The sequence below is a fragment of the Symphodus melops genome (genome assembly GCF_947650265.1).
Source record: "Symphodus melops genome assembly, chromosome: 14".
Classification (NCBI taxonomy): Eukaryota; Metazoa; Chordata; class Actinopteri; order Labriformes; family Labridae; genus Symphodus; species Symphodus melops.
The window spans coordinates 10,159,469-10,177,906 of NC_136704.1; the positions used below are offsets into that span (position 1 = coordinate 10,159,469).

At 38.7% G+C, this 18,438-nt stretch overlaps 2 protein-coding genes across 3 annotated transcripts; both read right to left on the minus strand.

Annotated features, from left to right (window-relative positions):
- Positions 1 to 19: 19 nt before the first annotated feature.
- LOC306835165 (putative ferric-chelate reductase 1) lies at positions 20 to 8,949 on the minus strand (the record flags this gene model as incomplete). The annotated part of the gene is made up of 14 exons (XM_079361593.1): positions 20 to 30; positions 579 to 722; positions 865 to 923; positions 1,628 to 1,719; positions 1,872 to 1,958; positions 2,390 to 2,505; positions 3,542 to 3,649; positions 4,702 to 4,846; positions 5,017 to 5,118; positions 5,348 to 5,545; positions 6,224 to 6,395; positions 6,517 to 6,614; positions 7,840 to 7,976; positions 8,763 to 8,949. The coding sequence occupies 14 exons, from the start codon at positions 8,947 to 8,949 to the stop codon at positions 20 to 22; spliced, it is 1,656 nt and encodes a 551-aa protein (XP_079217719.1).
- Positions 8,950 to 9,839: 890 nt separating this feature from the next.
- trdmt1 (tRNA aspartic acid methyltransferase 1) lies at positions 9,840 to 18,268 on the minus strand. 2 transcript variants are annotated; one of them, XM_079361644.1, is made up of 11 exons: positions 18,196 to 18,268; positions 17,511 to 17,620; positions 17,280 to 17,356; positions 15,608 to 15,679; positions 15,017 to 15,082; positions 14,286 to 14,355; positions 14,111 to 14,194; positions 12,991 to 13,352; positions 11,945 to 12,002; positions 11,308 to 11,437; positions 9,840 to 10,659 (listed from the first exon to the last, which is right to left on the minus strand). In XM_079361644.1, exons 1-11 carry the CDS (start codon positions 18,257 to 18,259, stop codon positions 10,559 to 10,561), a joined length of 1,194 nt encoding a protein of 397 aa, XP_079217770.1. In that variant the 5' UTR covers positions 18,260 to 18,268; the 3' UTR covers positions 9,840 to 10,558. The 2 variants fall into 2 exon arrangements, with proteins under 2 accessions (XP_079217770.1, XP_079217771.1); XM_079361645.1 differs by lacking the exon at positions 17,511 to 17,620.
- Between the last annotated feature and the right edge of the window lie 170 nt (positions 18,269 to 18,438).

The following is an 18,438-nucleotide window of genomic DNA, read 5'->3' on the forward strand; positions in this document are numbered from 1 at the left end:
CAGAACCATCAGTAGAACATCAGAAGATGTCTGCCAAAAGAAAAACAAATTAACATTAGCAAGCAGTTTTTCGATCTAATATTTGACTTTTTGACATGTGATCTTACCTTCTTTGAATCCAAAGTATCTGTAATCCACACATAAAAAATGTACAAGCTCATTAGTTATAGCCTACATTACATTGATCTTTTTTTTTTTAAGACATCTTAATAAATCTGTGATAAATGTATTTGCTTTTAGAAGCTTGTTTAGACAGTAAATACTAACAGGGAGAATTGAGGAATTACTGTTGCTGTTAAGCTAAAACAAATAAATAAATACAAGATACCATTATAAACTGGATTTTGCTTGGGCCTGTAGAATGAGCTTAGTGTTTAAGCCTTGTTTTTAAAATCACTCTATAGAAGCTGCGTACACTTAAACATGTAGCTGCTCATTATTAAGAGGGATCCCAAGGCAACAATACAGAACTTCTACTACTGATACTACTATCTATTATTAACTTCTACTACTAACAACAATAATAATAATATGTTGTTTATTTGTCACTATAAAAAAAGTACAAAAAGTTAATTTACCTTTTCTGGAAACCTTCCATTTAAAATTGAGATACAACAGGATGAAGAACAAAACTTCCCAGCCAACAAAACCACCCATCACTTTCATCAGCCATTGGTCCAAAGAGCTGTCAATCAACTTCAATCCCGTAAATATTCCTGCCACTGTGTGATGTCATATTAAGATTTATTAAATCTTAACTTGACCATTTTTTAAAAATGTGTAAACATCCTATATCTAAATATATCTTTTTTGATAGATCAAAAGTTGAGAGGACATAATGTGTAATGTGAGTCATTAGCCTACCAGACAAAGCTCTTATTCCCACTCCATTTAAAGCATGTGCCCAGTTAAACAGAAACCTCCTGTCAAAGAGAAGAGGGGAAATATCAAACGATGAACAGCTAAAAAAACATTTTTTTTGTTCAAAGTAAAATGGACTGGATGTTTGTCTAAAAGTCATTTAAGAACAAGATTAAGAAGCACAAATCTAACAGGAAGTACCATTGGGGTCCACTTCCTATTTCACAAGAGTGTTCAACTATTTATCGCAATCAGCTTCTGAAAGTGTCTTAAAGAAAGAGTAAATAAGATATTAACTGAATGAAATCATAAATGACCGGACTATATCATCAGACATTAAGGAAATGCAACAATGAAGCTGCCATTAAGTCCTCCTCCTAAGTTTCAATTCCAGCAGAATGGTTTGTTTTTATGTTTTGACAAGAAAAGGTAGAAGGAAGACACCCTACAAAGCTGTTTTAGACTCCCCCAGTTTGTCAGGCTAACAGCAAACCAACAGGTTTACAGCGATGGAAGCAAGCATGAGAATTGGTTTAGCTACAATTGATTCTACCCAACCTAAAAAGTCTAAAAAGATATATCTAGTAAGATATATATATATATATATATATATATATATATATATATATATATATATATATATATATATATATATACATATGGGGAAAAATGCTAAATAAGTATGCAACTGCAACTAACAGTTATATTACACGTTACAAATATGTGGTGGTCAATGTGTTTCTCCATTTCTCCAGTATGTACCTACCTTGGATGTCCAGGTCCACAACGAAGCAGAGCCAGTATGACTTGAATGAATGAAAGTATCATTACCAAGCAGCCTAACACAGGATGAGCCCCCTGGAAAAAGACAAACGGTCTGATTTATGATACTTTATTGTCAAATGCAACTGTTGAGAACTCTTTACAGAAATGAAAAAAAAAAAAAAACATATCTGAGGAAAGTTCTCAAGTTGTCGTAGGATAGTGGAGATTTCAATTAGTGTACTGACCCCAGACCAGGCCTTTATGACTGAGAAGGGAATGATAAAGGCAATGGCCGTGGTTGCTACCGTCAGACTCATCACAGCAACATGGACCTAAAGAAACATAAAAAGTACAAGGTGGTATACTGTACAAGTGGGACCCATACAGAGTTCATTAAATTAACAAGTGCAGGAACGAGTGTGGTTGATTTGACGTCGTTCTGTTTACTGTGAGTAAAAGAGGAAACGAAAATAGCACAAAAAAAGGGGTTAAAAGGTGTGAAGGAACCCCTTCATGGTGAGACAAGACCCCTTAACAAACTGCTCACTCTCAGGGTTCCAGTACGCTATAACAACCCACCCATACATTAACCCATACTTATTTCACCATGATCTGCTGACTTTGGCTTTTGGATTTTTTCAATATATCAAACTTGATTTCCAAATGATTTTGGTCTTACATCTCTCTGTAAAAGACAACCTGGTCAGACCCTATTACAAAAAAAGGTACCTTTTTGGTACTTTTTGTGTTTTTGGTATCTTACCAGAAACCAGACATCTTTTCCCCACAGCTTCTTTCCTTTAGCATATCCATGCCGATATCGGGCTATCATCATTCCTAGTGATCCCATGGTCATCCAAGCTATCAGCATCAGTGCTCCTGAAAAGCAATGAAACGTCAGAAAGCTGCAGTGGTTGATTTTTATGTACTGACGTTAGATTTGCTCCTTTTGTCCAATACCACAATTGGAGTGACTTTTGTAATGTAGAACCTTGACCTCAGGTAAAAACTCATAAAATGGTGCTTCTGTGCAGGGGGGTGCCTGGCTATCCATCAATCAATTTCCTACATGTTTAAAATATATCTGAAGCCAAATCTATTAATTTCCTAGGTTTCTGTCCAACATTGTCAGTGGCATCCAGGAGCTGACAGCTCATGCAATCCAATCTGTATTTGGAGTCCTGGTAGATTTTCCCAGTGATAAAGACTGCAGATGCAGCGTTTGAATTTCTTTTGCATTTATAAGCATTGCTTGGCCATGCCTTTGGAAGTTTCTTGAACAACTCTTCTTGATCATCCGTATACACATATTTCCTCCAGCCATTTATCTTCTTGTTCTTGTGAACAATATCTGCTGTCCACATTGTGTCTCGTACTCAAAGTGCAGCCAAAAACTCCCAGGTAAACTTTAAAGTACAGTATAAACTGTTGTCATGAACTTCTGAGATATTTCTGAATGCCCCCAACTGTCCCACTTCCAAAATTGTTTTTCATTGCCACAGATAAAAACACCCTGTGTGGTCATTGGCTGTTCTGGGTGCTGCATGTGTTGATTTGGCACTGGTGTTAGCTGGCTCCTCCTCCTTGTGTTGCTTGGAGTTGCTTATCTATAGACTCTTGCACTTTAACTTATATAGTGACCGTGTCTCCAAGAACAATCAAGTCTCAAATATTCTTAATATGTTAACATCTTCAAAGATGTGCATTAATGTGATCAGTACATTTCTTTGCAAGATCCAAATAACCAATACAGGAAAAGCCAAGGGTCTCATCCAATGGTATTATTCAAGGACCCTGACCCAGAAGCAAATGTATTTTATGTCCTTTTTTCCAAAGGTGATTGACCACATTTGTTCCGATATTTTTTCCATCAAAAAGTTACTAGTATATAGTGTTGCCATCTTTTGGATCTCACCATGTGCTTTGATGGAATGAGGCAATCCACCTTTTCTGACAAGCTGAGGTCTAGAGATGTCTATCTTGTCAGCGCTGATGAAGGTAGCTCTATGGAACACGATGTCTCCTGTCGAAAAGGAAAACAGTCAGAGCTGAATGATCCTTTAATTTGTTTGATGAACTTCCGAATGATGCTCGGACTTTTCTCAAACAAGGTCCACTCTTCAACGTAATCGGGAAAAGGATGGGGTCAAAGGATTATTTTGCCAGATTTTCCCATGTTAAGAGGGATTGAGTTGCTTGAAAGAACAACCGAGCTGCCAAATGAAATTTGGAGCCTCATTGAACAAAGCCAACCCGAGTTAGTGGCAAGCCTCATCCCTTTAGTTGCTCTCACTTGCTGTTTAAACACAAAAATTAAACCAAAACATGTGGCGCTCCCCTTGCTGATTGGAAGCCTCTTAGTGAGTTTTTAAGTGTAATGGTAATGCTATTTCAAATTTTGGGAAATTATTTTTAATATTTTTTAAACAAACATTTTGTGAAAATAGAAATATGGCCAGTTCTTTGTTCGTAGCAAAATGAAGAACCTTAAAACTGTTAATGATCGGCTCTCGGAGCAGATCTCCATCTGTTCCATCAACATCTCTACATCTACAACAGCTATATTTTCAGTATTGTCTCAACAGTATGCACATGACCATACTGCTTTACAAAAACATGTAGTATTTTCTCCAATGGAACTTTAAAAATGGTTGATAATCTCTAAACTGGATAGCACATCAATAGTGTACACCATTCAAAGACCGAAATATTTTAATTTACTTAATTTTACCAGTTGTTCAGCCTGCTGCTGTTTAATTCAAAATGATGGCTATTTCTGAGAATGCAATCTCGGAGCAATTTCAAACTTGAACAAATTCCTTCAATGTGAACATCCCAGGACAATGAAGACTATTCTTCTTCAGATGAGTTTGAGTCACATACCACTCAAGAAGTGCTTCACATAAAGGCAGTATATATTACAAAATAATCATATTGGAGGAGTCTATATATTTATATCCATGTGATCTGTGAAATTAAGCATGGAAACCCCCTTTTTTTTGTGGAAAATGTAACTCAACGTTGACAGCAAATAAAATGTAGATTGTGTGCATCTTAACACAAATTCTTCATTACCTTTGTTGCTGGGTCCATGGGCGAACAGAAGATGGTAGTTTTTGTTGGAGCCAGTGGTCTTCAGTTGGGAAAAGGGGTTCATGGAGGTGAAGGAGCAGCTGATTACTTTGCCTTGTACTGATGCTCTGACATCAGAAACATTCACCTGGTGGACGGAAATATGTTCAGAATCAAGGTGAGTGAACACAGTAGCATGACATGCATTTCACTCTTTGTAAGAGAAGTGGCAACAAATACTGCAAAATAAAGATCTTCATTTGAATAAGAAAAAAAGTTTCCAGATATTTATAAGCATTATTCGAGAACTATCAGTACCAGAGGAACAGTTTGTGGGGCTTTTCTTCCTGTTGAAAAAGCATGCTTCAACTGCACGAGACCATTGCTTCCTATGATACAGATATATATGTCATCATTTCCCTACAGAAACACAGGAGAAAGGGAAAAAAGGGGGTGATTTTTGCTCAGGCAGGTTTAAAAAAAAAAAAAAAATCCTCCAGTAACACTTGAAGTATGAAGATCAACCTTTATTAACAAATAAGACTGATTTAAATAAGAACATATCACTGCAATATCAAGACCCTAAATGTTATAATTGATAAATAGAATTAAATATTTTTGTGTAATGAAGCATTTGTTGTAGCATTACCATCATCTTATCATCTGAGAATCCAAAAGAGACGTATCCATCAGAAGGTCCTGTCATCTCGTAGTGTACGACTACGTCACTGGGAGACAACTTTCTGGCTGACATGAAATAACAGTCAGCACTGACTGAAGGGTCACAGTCTGAGGGTTGACTGAAACACACCTTGGTGACACCACAGTCTTTGCTGGAGATATTTTTCTGCAGAAAAAAACCCAAAGTTGTGTTGTAATTTAAGAGATGATTGCGATTTATATAAAAGGATTTTCTCTTGCACGATGGAAAACAGGCAATGTTAGTCTATCTAACTTTGAGAGAATATGAGAGAATGCTACCAGATACATTCAAAACGATACAAGACTTCTTTGAACCAATCACCAATTGCCAAGACACTCAAGTTTAAACCCTGTTAAGAAATATGTTTCTATGCTAAACAATCAAGAATCAGGTTTACCATACTCTCCATATTTTACCAATTCCATCTAAAAGTTTCTGTCAGTTGAAGACTGTCCACTTAAATAGCTACTTTCTGGTCTCATGAGAAGACAGTTACTTTTACAATGTTCCTAGTCATCATTATCGCTTACAGCCAGAATTGTTGCTTATCAACAGTAGGGCCTCTGGAGGCTCACAAGCCTACTCCAAAGCAGTGGTCCAAAATGTGCATATTTTGCAATGACAGTGGGAAACTGCCTTCTGACAGCACTTACTCTTGTTGCCGTTGCCGACATTTTGGATGTGAAAACCAAAGTTTGTCAATCCAGGTCAACAAAGAAAAATGAAGAGGAATTATCCGTAGGAGAGAAAAAGAAACCCCTACCCCCTGCCAATTGATTTGTGCCAAGGGCCCCAACAGAATCTATATTCACCACTGCTTACAGCAGGTGGTGAAGGCTGATTTACTGTAGCTGTCATTGTCAGTGCTGGCGTAGTGGTGGGACTGTTTTTTGTGGGGGGACTTGTAGATCCATCAGTGCTGTCACTGCTGAAGGTCAGGGGAGGACTTGTAACATCGACCCAGAATGTCCTGTAATTCTGCACAATGGCTGCCCTGCAGATACACCCCAACAAGTATCATTAAACATGGTGGACATACAAAAGGATTATGCTTCATCTGCTTGACATGTCTAATAGAACAGTGGAAAAGAACAACACGTTTAATCAAACCTTACTGGAACTGAATGGGTTTCACATAAGCTGACACATCTGGTTTCCATGTCACCTGAATTGAGGTCTTAGCCGAGTCCGATTTGTGGGAAACTGCTGAATTCTACATGAGGACACACATACATACACAAATAGAGAGAGAGAGAGAGAGAGAGAGAGAGAGAGAGAGAGAGAGAGAGAGAGAGAGAGAGAGAGAGAGAGAGAATATGGTCCATCTAAAGGGTTATTGCTTGATTACTGACATTGTCATGCTTCAAACACTTTTTTTTTTGATACTTAAGCCTATATTGATTAGCGGATTAGCGACATGAATGAGCAGTTCTGAGCAATACCACATTTACCACATTTCACTTGCAAAAATAGCCAGTTGTTTTTCAGTTAACACTGCCATGAAGAATGCTGCATTATGTGTTCTCTTCACGTCTGTTTTATTAGATAGCGCTCTTTTAATATTTTAATATTTTGTTGCTTTTTTTCTTCTCACCTACATCGATTTTTTTCTTTATGCTGTTGTTAATGGGCTGACTGAACCAGAAATCTTTCTGTGCATTAATTAGACTGAGCACATGCGCCGTGCTTATGATGGATTCATGTCGGGTCTTTGATAATAGTACATAGTAAAGATATATATAAATTAGCATTATATAAGATATTATGGTGTCTGCACTAGTTAGATAATAATAGAGTATATATTTTTTGGACTTCAGGGGCTCTTACTTACGGCTGCTATATAACATACTTGTATGTGAGACATCAACATACATTCTTCAATTTATCACCTTGCCGTCTGTTTCAACAATTTCCCAGCCTCTAAAATGGGCAAAAGCCTGGGTCAGAGTTTACTTTCTCGTGTGCACATTTTACCGTCAGGTATGTAATTATAGATCACATAGTTGGTGTTGGGAATGGCATGTGCCAGTTTCAGACGGTTATAAATGAGACCCCTGCTCTTTTGTAACTCATTAATAAAAAGATTATGGTATTTGACCTGCCCTTTATAAAGTGTCTACACATAACATAACTTGTTATAAATTGGACCTATAAGAAATCAAAATGGGTTAGGGTTACGTTTGAACTAAGTCCTCCAGAGGAACTGTTCCTAACTATTGTTTATTCATTGCATAGGCTGCTATACAAAAGTTACAGGTAATTAAACTGGATGATCAGATTGACAAACTCTATAAAGCCATGTTATATTATAACTTGAATGATCTAGGCTTTTTGTTCACATTATTTTCTTATCTGGATCCTCATTAGCACTTGCATAAGCATCAGCTATTCTTCAATGGATTCAAATATTGAAGTGAGCAGTATGGGAATTAACACACCAGTTTCTGGTTGCAGGTGAGGTGTTGTGTAGACTCATCTGTCAGGATGAAGGAGCCCACAGGGGGCCAGCCCCCCACCTCTCTCGCTTGTAACAGGAAACCAATGAATGGTATCGAGGCTGTAGCCTGGAGCTTCACTGAAAGAAACAAGAGAAGAAAAAAACGTTTCAGACCAGTTTAGCAGGCCCATTGTGTCCAACTCGAGATTAATTGAAGCACTATTATCTGAGGTGATTGTGGCTTTTTTAATTGACTTAATGAGAAATCAAATCTCATATGAATATCTTATTGAAAGATTTCATTTCTGGCTAAAACCCAATGTGAGGAATTTCCAATGACATTCAAAACAGAAAATAGAAACAAATCATTTAAAGTATAGACAATGGAATCAGAGGCCCCTTTTTTGGTGATTTGCTTCAAAGTTGTTTATGGTCTCCACAACTTAAGTTATCTGCCAAACTTGCCAAATACATAAACTATGTATTTAATATATAAGTTCTTTAACTATGATGTCAGACAATCCAATGGTTTTTCATGTTTATATGTAAAAACATCAGAGATCTGTTTTCATTTGAAGTTTTAACTTAAATCCAATGAAGACTGCTAAAATATTATAATGCTAAATTAAGTTGGTTTTATACAGTCTATGAGACAATTGTGAATGATTTAAGAACCACAAATACATCTGACTGTAATCAGCACAGATTTCATGTTTCAGATCATTATAATGCTGTGTATTGTAATGATCTGAAGCATGAAATCTCAGATAATAAATCAAATTTAAAAAATATCAAACCCTAAATTCCACGATTGTTTTTTTTTTTTTAAAGGAACTTCAACTTCACTGGGCTATCACTGGTGAATTTAGAACCCCTCATGATTACTACTTTCTTTACTATATTAGAGATAAGCCTAATCCTTACCTGTCACCACCTCTCCAAGTGTGTACTTGTTGTTGTCTGTAGTGATATTAAACGGTGCAGGATCTGTCTGTGGGGTTACTCCAGAGTGGTGTGGTCGCATGTCTTTACAGCTGTCCGTGACTAGACCGGATCTATAGCAGTAAACCACAGGAGCAACAAATACCAGCAGCAACACAACATGCTCCATTTCATGGAAATGATCAGGTCCCACTGTACTCAAAGTGAAAAACAGAGACCTTGCGGAGTACAATGCTGTTATTCAGCCTTGAAAAGCTTGGGCGGAGTCTGTTGGGAAATCATAAAGACTGAGGGGACATACATTTGGAGCACTGGGAGGAGGCCACAGGTGTAAGTATGTTCCATATATCCCAACAAGCTGCCAACACATAACAGGGTAGATGGGGAATGGCTGGTAGTTAATTGTGTGTATACTTCACGCATGTGCTTTATAAGTTCATGCAAAAAAAGGGAGAGATGACAGTGTGCCATTCTACCTGTTGTAACAAGAACATTTTTCCTATGTTGCATCATAAAACTTGATTCCATACACAAGATGTTATTTCAGTCATGCTCTTTTTCTGCCCTGCTCAGAACAGGCTGTTACTGGGTCTGTAGCTTTAAGTGTAAGTGAGCTGTGTTCGACAACACCCCTCCTATTCTCAGGACAGGGTGGCACAGGGAGGGACATGCAAAACTGTTTTTTTCTTTTGTACCTTTCTTTTTTTTCCTTATTGAAACATTATTTCTTGACATGAATGAGGACTTTTGCTCCTCAATAGACTCACATGCACAGAAATCCCTGAAGGACCAGCTTGTTACGAGTGGTTGCTTGAACCAGTTGAGCAGTCTCAAGAGACCGCTTCAGAAACAAAGAAATCACGATCAGCAAAGAACTCTCAGAAACCGGCCAGCGAGCAGGACAGACAGCCTGTGTGCCCAACTTGGTCTTGCAGTTTGTTATGAAAAAAAAAAAAAAAAAGACATAGGATGCAGAAAGTCTCTCAGACAGCTACAAGAAAAAAAAACAGCTATCAAACAGACAAGAAACCTCAGTAAGACAGGTGGAGGAGGTAACAACCCTTTACAACCGTTTTATTTTTTCAAAACAATTTTATTTTTAAAACAGTATATAACAGTAATACAAATACAATTGAGTTTTGTCCCAGTACTGTTTCCCCCTAATCATTCAAACTATGAGACAACATATTGTTCACAATAACAAAGGTTTTGACAAGAGGGTTAGGGTTACCCAGTGAATGTCCGTATCTGCTCATTTTACCGCAGATGTGCACTGATGTTACTCGATTCATTCAATAGTCAAACAGCATTTTATTGCACTTGTATTACACTGGTAGTTCTCTTTCACCAGCAGGGTGTTATGGATTACAACAAGCATCACTACTCTCCAGAGTGTCAAGCAGTGACGCACGTGCATGCACAACTTTCCAGTAGAGTGACCATCTTTGTCTTCATCATATATCTTTTCAACATGTTTGATAACTGCACTGGAGGGATCAAGGCCATGTATATCTATCTCTACAGATCAAAGATAGAACCAAGAAAGACATCAGTATTGGTATCAGATTTTTTGTCATCTCTAAAATTGATATAAAATAAGGAGAGCCCAAATTGTCCCTTAAAGGAAGAATACAGTCCCTTACATAGGTCTGGTCACTTTTCCATTTTGTAGAAACAAAAGCTCATAACCTGACTTTTAATTAATCGATGGGTTTTAAAAATGCAGAGCACCGCTCTTCCCCATTAATAAAACGTTCTTCTCCAGTCAGTCTTTACAGCTAGGAGACCATCAGCTGCACGAGTCTCGCCACCACCACAACATTGAGACTGTTTCCTAGAACTCTGTACTTCTGCTTGGTCGAGATCTGCTCTGGAAAGGCTGAAACATTAAGTACAAAACCAGAGAAAAAAGTCAACACTTTGAGTTTGTTCACAACACTGTATGAGAGCGAACACGTAACAAACATCAATCAAACAATCAATCTTTATTTGTATAGCGTCAATTCATAAGGCGTTATCTCGAGACACTTTACAAAAGCAGGTAAAGGACCTTACTGTTTGTCTGTTAACATTAACGAAAGAGCAGGTAACAAGACCATGCTCATCGTTATGTTTACAAAAAGCAGGTAAAGGACCTTACTTATGTCTACAAACATTCACAGGAATAAGATATTCATCAGAGTTGGATTAAGACAAGGATAAAATGAAATGTCTAAGTTGTTTCTGTCCTTACCTGCAGTTGGTGTTTAGTTATTAATCAGGTGATTAATGAAATGATCTTGTATACATTTGTCTTTTAGCATGCATAATGGAATCATTACAGACCAGTTGCATTTGCAAAAAATAGATATGAAAATTAGGAAAAGGGCCTGAGATCAAGCCAATCTGAAAGTTTTGATTTTATTTGAGCAGATTAGCTGATCACAAAAGTTCCACTGCTTGTTAATCAAATCTGAAGAAGATGCCTAAAGAAGACGTGTGAAGACTTATCTCTACGGGCTGGATGTTTTTGTTTTTTTTGACTTACAGAAGCTTTTAGGGAACCCCATGAGGTTGGCAACTTCTCTGGGAGTAAAATAACGAAGCTTCAGTGTCAACAGCTGCTGCAGTTTCTCTTCTTCAGATTTCTGGTCAAGGCCTCCAAACACACTCTCCATCTGCAAAAAATCAGGCACATAGAAAAAAATCGAATGTTTCTGATACTCAAAAGGACATGACAGAGGACAACAATTAAGGGTTTTCTTTCAAACGCAGTGTCGAAGCTGGATGCTTTGAAATATGACAGATGTAAAGCCCCAACACAAATGCTAAGTTCACAGACTTGTAGACTTGATTTCCTAACGTAACACTACAGTTTTCCTAACCAGTGCGCTTGTTGCATCTCTTAATCACTCGTATGACAGCCTCCTTGTTCTGCAGAACACATTTGGAAACTACTTCTGAGTATCCCTTAGATTTCAGTCTTAGGTCCAGGACTTAGACATCAGAGTATCTGCTTTGAAATGTTGTAATCTATTTAAAACTACCTCTTTTATTAATGCTGGACAAAGCTGCATTATGTGCACACTTTATGCAGCTGAGTCACGTTAGAGCTCAATCACAGCTGATATGCTAACGTGCTATATTGATCACCTCGCACACGCCAGTACAGAAGTCAAACTTACCTCTGTTGTCGTGCAGCTTTTCAGTACCGAGCCAGTTCCTTCCACATACCGGCCATAGCTAAGAACAAACACAACAACACGATCAACAGCATTACTGTATGAGCCTCCGAACAGTTACTATGTAATTAAACAACAGCAGGGGTGAGATATGTACATAAACATGATCAGATAACATCTACTATCATGAAATGTACAGGAAAATGTTTATATACGAGTATGTAGACGTCAGAAAAATCAGACACTAGAAATGACAAGTAAAAGATTTTAATCCAGAGGACAAAAGAAAAAAAGTATTTTGATGGTTCTCTGTTCCTAACAGATACAAAAACCAAATACAGCTTCTGCGTTTCATGAGCTTCACTTTTTTTTACTTCTACATTCGACCAGAGCTGCTCTACGGTGTTTGGGCGAAGGTTAAAAAAAAGGGGCAAACTGGAATGCAGTTTCAGTGAATAACATTTTGTCATTCAATTACAGACTCACTCTAAATCAAATACATCAAAGGATACGAGTATTTGATTTGGATTGTAGCATTGCTATCACACTTACAAGTGTGTGCACGCATACATAGAGCTGTAACGATTCACTCAGCTCCTGATACTTCGTTCACGACACGATTTATTTTACAAAATCAGACTGAAGACAAATTATGACTAAAAAGGATTCCTTAAACTTTCTCACGGAAACACCACGGCACCACGTCATCTCATTGGCTCTTGCATTAGTTCATGTGAGCGGGGGCTACGAACTGGCTTGTTAGTATAGTTCGGCTTTGCAGCTACCATGGTAACGCTTGCTTGCTACAACCAACCGTCTCTGCTCTACAGCTGCTGACGCTCACCATTTTTACGGCACTTTTCCCCCCCAATTTTTTCCGAGTACGGATGAGAATCTTGACACCTTTGAATCGATTTTTTACTGCCTCATGATTAATCTTTACAGTACACACACAAACACACACGTGAGCACACCTTTTTGGCAAATTGGCACCTTTTTTCAGTAAATGTTACAAGTGAAAAAAAGGTTAAGATAGTGATCGTACCTACCCTTTGGTAAAGCAAACAGATCTCCTGCATGTGGGCTGAACGATATCTAGGAGCAGAGCATATCGCAGCAGAGTTTTAGGAGGAAGCAGATAGTCTTCAACGTTAACTTCCATTTGTGGTTCCAGAAAGTCTTGTATTTGTCTGACTGACGCATCTTGGTTCTGATTCATCTTCCTCTGGGCGTCCATTGTTGTCTCTAGTTTATACAGGACCTGATGGCTCCGTGGATCTTCTTCCTCTGTTCGGCAGGTATCTGGATGAGAAGGGCTGGAGACTGTGGGCTCCTCGGGGAGATCACTCTGAGCAGGATTTGGGAAGGCCGGAGAATCACTCTCAGCAGAATGTGGAAAGGCCTCTAAAATCTAAAAGAACATACTTTGTTAAAAGTCTTATTTATAGATGTATTCCTGACGTAATCCAAAACAAATAACCTCAGTAACCCCACATTTTTACGTTTAGTTTATCTCTTTATAGACTAAGCTAAATGAGCAGGGGAAGAACGGATGCACTCACACTCAGCAATCCGCACCGTGCCCAAGCACGCTTCACCCCTAAAATCCAGTTTGTTAGACAAGTGTGAGTGTTCTGTGCGTACACCACCTTGGCCTGGCATGCTTCGAAGAGGTGTGCTTCAACATGCACGAGCACAACCACACGGCTACACAGCGCTGACAGCCTTTATTCTGTCAGTATGTGACTAACACAACTCAAAATAAGACACAAAGTCAGTAAAGTAGCCGTCACGTTCTCTGTGTTGTTCTCCTGTGTGTGAATAAGGACTCCACTATGCTTCCCTTTGTTCTTTTTTTTTGTTTGCCTGTCTTGAAAACAAAGCATGTCTCACGATGTGTAGTACTGGGATGATATGTACAAAAGGTAACCATGCTCAGAGCCTGTTAGTCTCAGAGCAGTGCGAGTGCAGGACTGTGCCTAATGTGACTGCACCCTAACAACAAGTAACATATACTCTTCATTTGAAATTTAACATGAACAGAATGAATTGATGTTTTCACGTGTCAAGTGTATTATTCCCACTCGTGCTTGTACACTGAGTTTAACTCTTTTGTCCATATGGCTGCTTTATCAAGCAGTCTGAACGTGCAGTTCTAAACAGCCTCACCTTTGAACACGTGTCTGCACTGAAGTTTTCAGTGGAACTCTTAGCAATCAGGTAATACCGCAGTCTTGAGTTTGGAATCCCAACCTGCACACATAAATCATATACATTATTCTGACCACATGTAACTAACAGTACAGATGTACTTAGTAAAAGTTGTCATTCAATGTTTACTTACACTCGTTGGTGAGATCATGACCTCCTGATAAGTGTATCCACATTCCATCAGAGTTTTCACCAAACGGTCCCTGAGGAATAGAATATGATGAAGACTGTTTCACTTTCAGGTGAAATATTTTCACCCCTTTACAAGACCATTAAGTCGCGACTCCTACAGGCAGCTGGCTGTGAGCTCGGGAGCACTAGTGTGAAGTGTTTGTGAACTGATAAGAATAGTGTGCACATCTGTCCTGTCTCTATGACAACAGTCTGTTGACAAAAAGCAGCTGCATGTCCGACACTGGTCTGTTACTCTTTACTGTATATTTTATATTTGAAATCATTTATTTCTCGATCACACACGGAGCTAAGAGGATGTGGGTACAAGACCCGATCCGTAGGCGGCTAAACTACAGGGAATGTCACACATTTAGAAAAAAAGCTCCGGAGACGTCAACAGCACCTTTCTGAAAAGGTGAATGATTCTCAACTGAGTGCTCAGAACAGCCGCACAAAAAAAGTCGAGGTGCTTGGGAAAAAAAGAGGCTCTAGGTGCCATCTCTTCATGACACAGCTGAAAAAACACTCGGAGGACACAGCGTCTAAAGCTAATGCTGCTAAAAAAAAGATATCACAATTAGATTTGCAGAGATTTCCACCTGCCTTCTGTTCATATTGCACATACAGACATACTCATATTGCACATACAGACAGGTTGACCATGACGGTCTTCTGTTTCTCCTTTGTTACCTGGCAGAGGAGGTTTCAAAGCCTTTCACATTCTCCAGCAGGATGAAACGGGGACGCCTGCTCAGCCTGTCCACAACACAATGTATGTGAGTTGAAAAAAAGAGGGTTAAACAACAGACACAAACTCATATTACTATCATATTACTCCCTGCCTGTACAGAGTGAAAAGGTGAAGGTTGCTTAACTGCATTTTGTTGTCTTAGTCGTGGTACTGTGTGTCTTACAAATGAGGCTGAATCTAGTCAAAGTTTTATTGGAAAGTTCTGACAGGAAGACGAAACAAAGAAGACTGAAAGCTGCAGGGTATATCAAACCATGTGTTTCATACTAAATGATTGCCATACATTGTTCCATTGAACAAGTCAGAATTACATTCCCTGTAAGACCTACGACAGTTTAAGAGGGCCTCCATAACGAAGGAGGTCACATCAGAAGAGATCTTATACTCGTCCCCCTGATCCAATGCCAATCAAACCATGACGATGAAATGACCTGACTCATGATCAAAATAATTGACAGACATTTGTTTAAATTCCTACAATAAGTATTTTTTCTCTCCCCTCACTGGTCAAAAAAAAAAAATCTTCAGACCTCGGCAGGAGATCAAGAATGTAGAGGAAGCTCTTTGTTCTGGGGTCGGCAATGTCCCCTTGAAGTCCTATCCTGGACAGAGGAGAGAGACGGGGATCTCAGTGGGTTTGCACATGTGCAAACATTAAATATCAAAACCTTTGTATGCTCATCCTTAAAGAAAGAAAAGAAAAATCACTTTTCCTCACTCTCCATGTCAGTCAGGGAGGGAGACGGAGAACAAGGCTCCAGATATCGGCAGGCTGCTTGTGAGATGATTGTTTTAATCACTGCCTAACTTTAGCCCATCCAATACCCTGATTTAGGCAGCTTCCTCACTATCTTTATCAGTCGAAAATGTCTAACCCTATAAACTGTTGCTTAAGGAGGAATCAGTCCTCCTTCTCATACAGAGCTATAAAAGAATACAACAATGTCCCCAATGGGCTAATAGTATATACTGATGTCCATCTGTGTTCTAAAGCACATCAAGAAATAGATTGTTCTATGTGAGCATGTGTGTACGATATTTATTGTGATACCATATGAATTTATGTTTTACTGTATTGTAAATGCTGTAGTCTCTGTTGACCTGCTCAGGGACTGCAGATGTAAATTAGAACACTGCATCTTTTCTCTGTGAGATCAGTGTTATTTCTGTACGACTAAACTAATAAACTGAACTAAACTGAACTTTCACTTGAAGCACTACTTTATACTGAAATCATGTCTTCCTACATGCACAATCAAACCCCTGCAGATGATCCAAAACTGTTTTTTCTTTAACCTACCTAAGAAAGCCCGTGTTCCTCCACTGTTCATCTCCACACACTGGCTCCCAGTTAGTGCTCTCATCAAATTCAAAACTTATAACCCATCAAGGAAAACGACTCCTCCTTAACTAAACTCTATAAACCAGGTCTACACTTCTCCCCCCCCCTGACACTAAGCTCTGCCACTGAAAAGCATCTAATCCAACCTTCATAACTACCAAGAGCTTCTAATTGGACTTTTCTCCTCTGTCGCCCCCCGGTGGTAGAGTGAACTACTAAACTCCATTTGATCTGCAGAGTTCCTTTGAATCTTTCAACAACAACAAAAAAAAAAGCTGAAGACTCAGCTCTTTAATGAATAACTACAACCTTAATGATGATGTTGTTGTTAATAATGATGTATTCACTTTAACAATAGAAAAAGCTTTCTTCCTCTGTGCACTGCCTGTCAGCTCCTGTGTGTCTGATCAGACGTAAAGCAGTTTGCACTTACTGAGGTTGTTCCCTCTTTCCTAAAGGAGATCCTTGCTTTAGTTGCACTGACTGTCTGATGCACAGCGCTTTGGATAAAAGCATCTAGGGCAAAGTTAGATGAATGAATCTGCTAAATGAATTGCAGAATCAGAATCACTGCTGTGTGCTGACTGCACAGGACGCTTGTTATTATCACACTGATGTATGGACGAAAATGGTTAATTACAGAGTCAAAACTCTTTTTTGATTTGTATTTGTAAGAGCGTGGTGACAATATGTCACATACTGTTTGTTTCTAACAAACAAAATGAGTTTTTCTGGAGCCAATTGTGTGAACAAACAGGAGAACAAGTTTCCATTCTTACATGTCAGTTAATCATACACAAGCAAGGTAAGATTCTCCAACAGATTGGATTCCAATACATGAAAACACACATTAGACATACCTGGTAAAAGGCTGGCAAGGAGGACTCATCAAGATCATGTCAAAGGATAATCTGTTGAAGTCGTCAAGTGTAATGCCCTTCAAATAAAAACAAAACAAAACCACATGATAGAAAAATATTCAGGTTTGAAAAATGTAAAGCCAAGCCAAGAGCATTCAAAATGTCAAACTACCTGAAATGTCTAACACAGTGTAACCAGGTGAGGTTTAGGAAGCCTCCATTGTCACCCACCTCAATGGTCTTGTTCCATAGGGGGGTGTCTGGGAAATTATGCATATAGATTTGGTTGGCCGTGGTGTTTATGTCGATGGCAGCAACTACCTGGAAAGGTATGCCACTGTCTAGTGGAGGGTAAAAACAGATTATAAAATACTCATACAATGAACAGGTATTATGAACATCTTCTTATCAAAGACGTCAGATTCATAACATATCTAGATAAGTTGTTATCTGGTAGAAAAGCCCCCAGCATTGCAACAAAACACCATTCAACAATGTCTTAAGATGTTGCATTACTTTCCATCTGATGCATCAGATAAAGAAGGCTGTACCATAGACAGGACATGTTAGAATAAGCCTGTATGTAAGTTCTTAGGACTAGGCTAAATGTCAGAAAGTTTACCAAAAAACATGCAGAACAAACTTAAGCTACAAAATATAGTCTATGTTAACAAAACAGAATCTCATTGATTCTTTGAGGACTTCACAGGGACGCATCAGTTCGTACTTCTGCAAAGTCAGAAAGTCCAGAAATGATAATACAGCTGATCTCTGCTGCAGCTTGTGTCAGCTGGAGGGTGAAGATGGAAACTGGTGAATCTCTAAACTCTCACACAGGTAGAGGGGACACCTCTCTAACCATTTAAAGCGTTTTATAGAAAGCTTTAAAAACACACAGCAACGATTCTAACCCTACCCTTTAAAGCATAATGCATCCCTCCTATCCCACTGTAGAGCTCGAGCACCCGGAGACTCTCCATGACAAACACGCTGCGTCTCTTCTTCTACTACATGTTTGTGATGGCTTAGGAAACTGTGCATTACCGCCACCATCAGGTACGGAGTCTGAACTACAGTTAAAGATACATTTAAACACTAACATTTGAGACATATTTTCTTTGTTTGGGAATACACAGGAAAGATCTTCACATTTGAATAT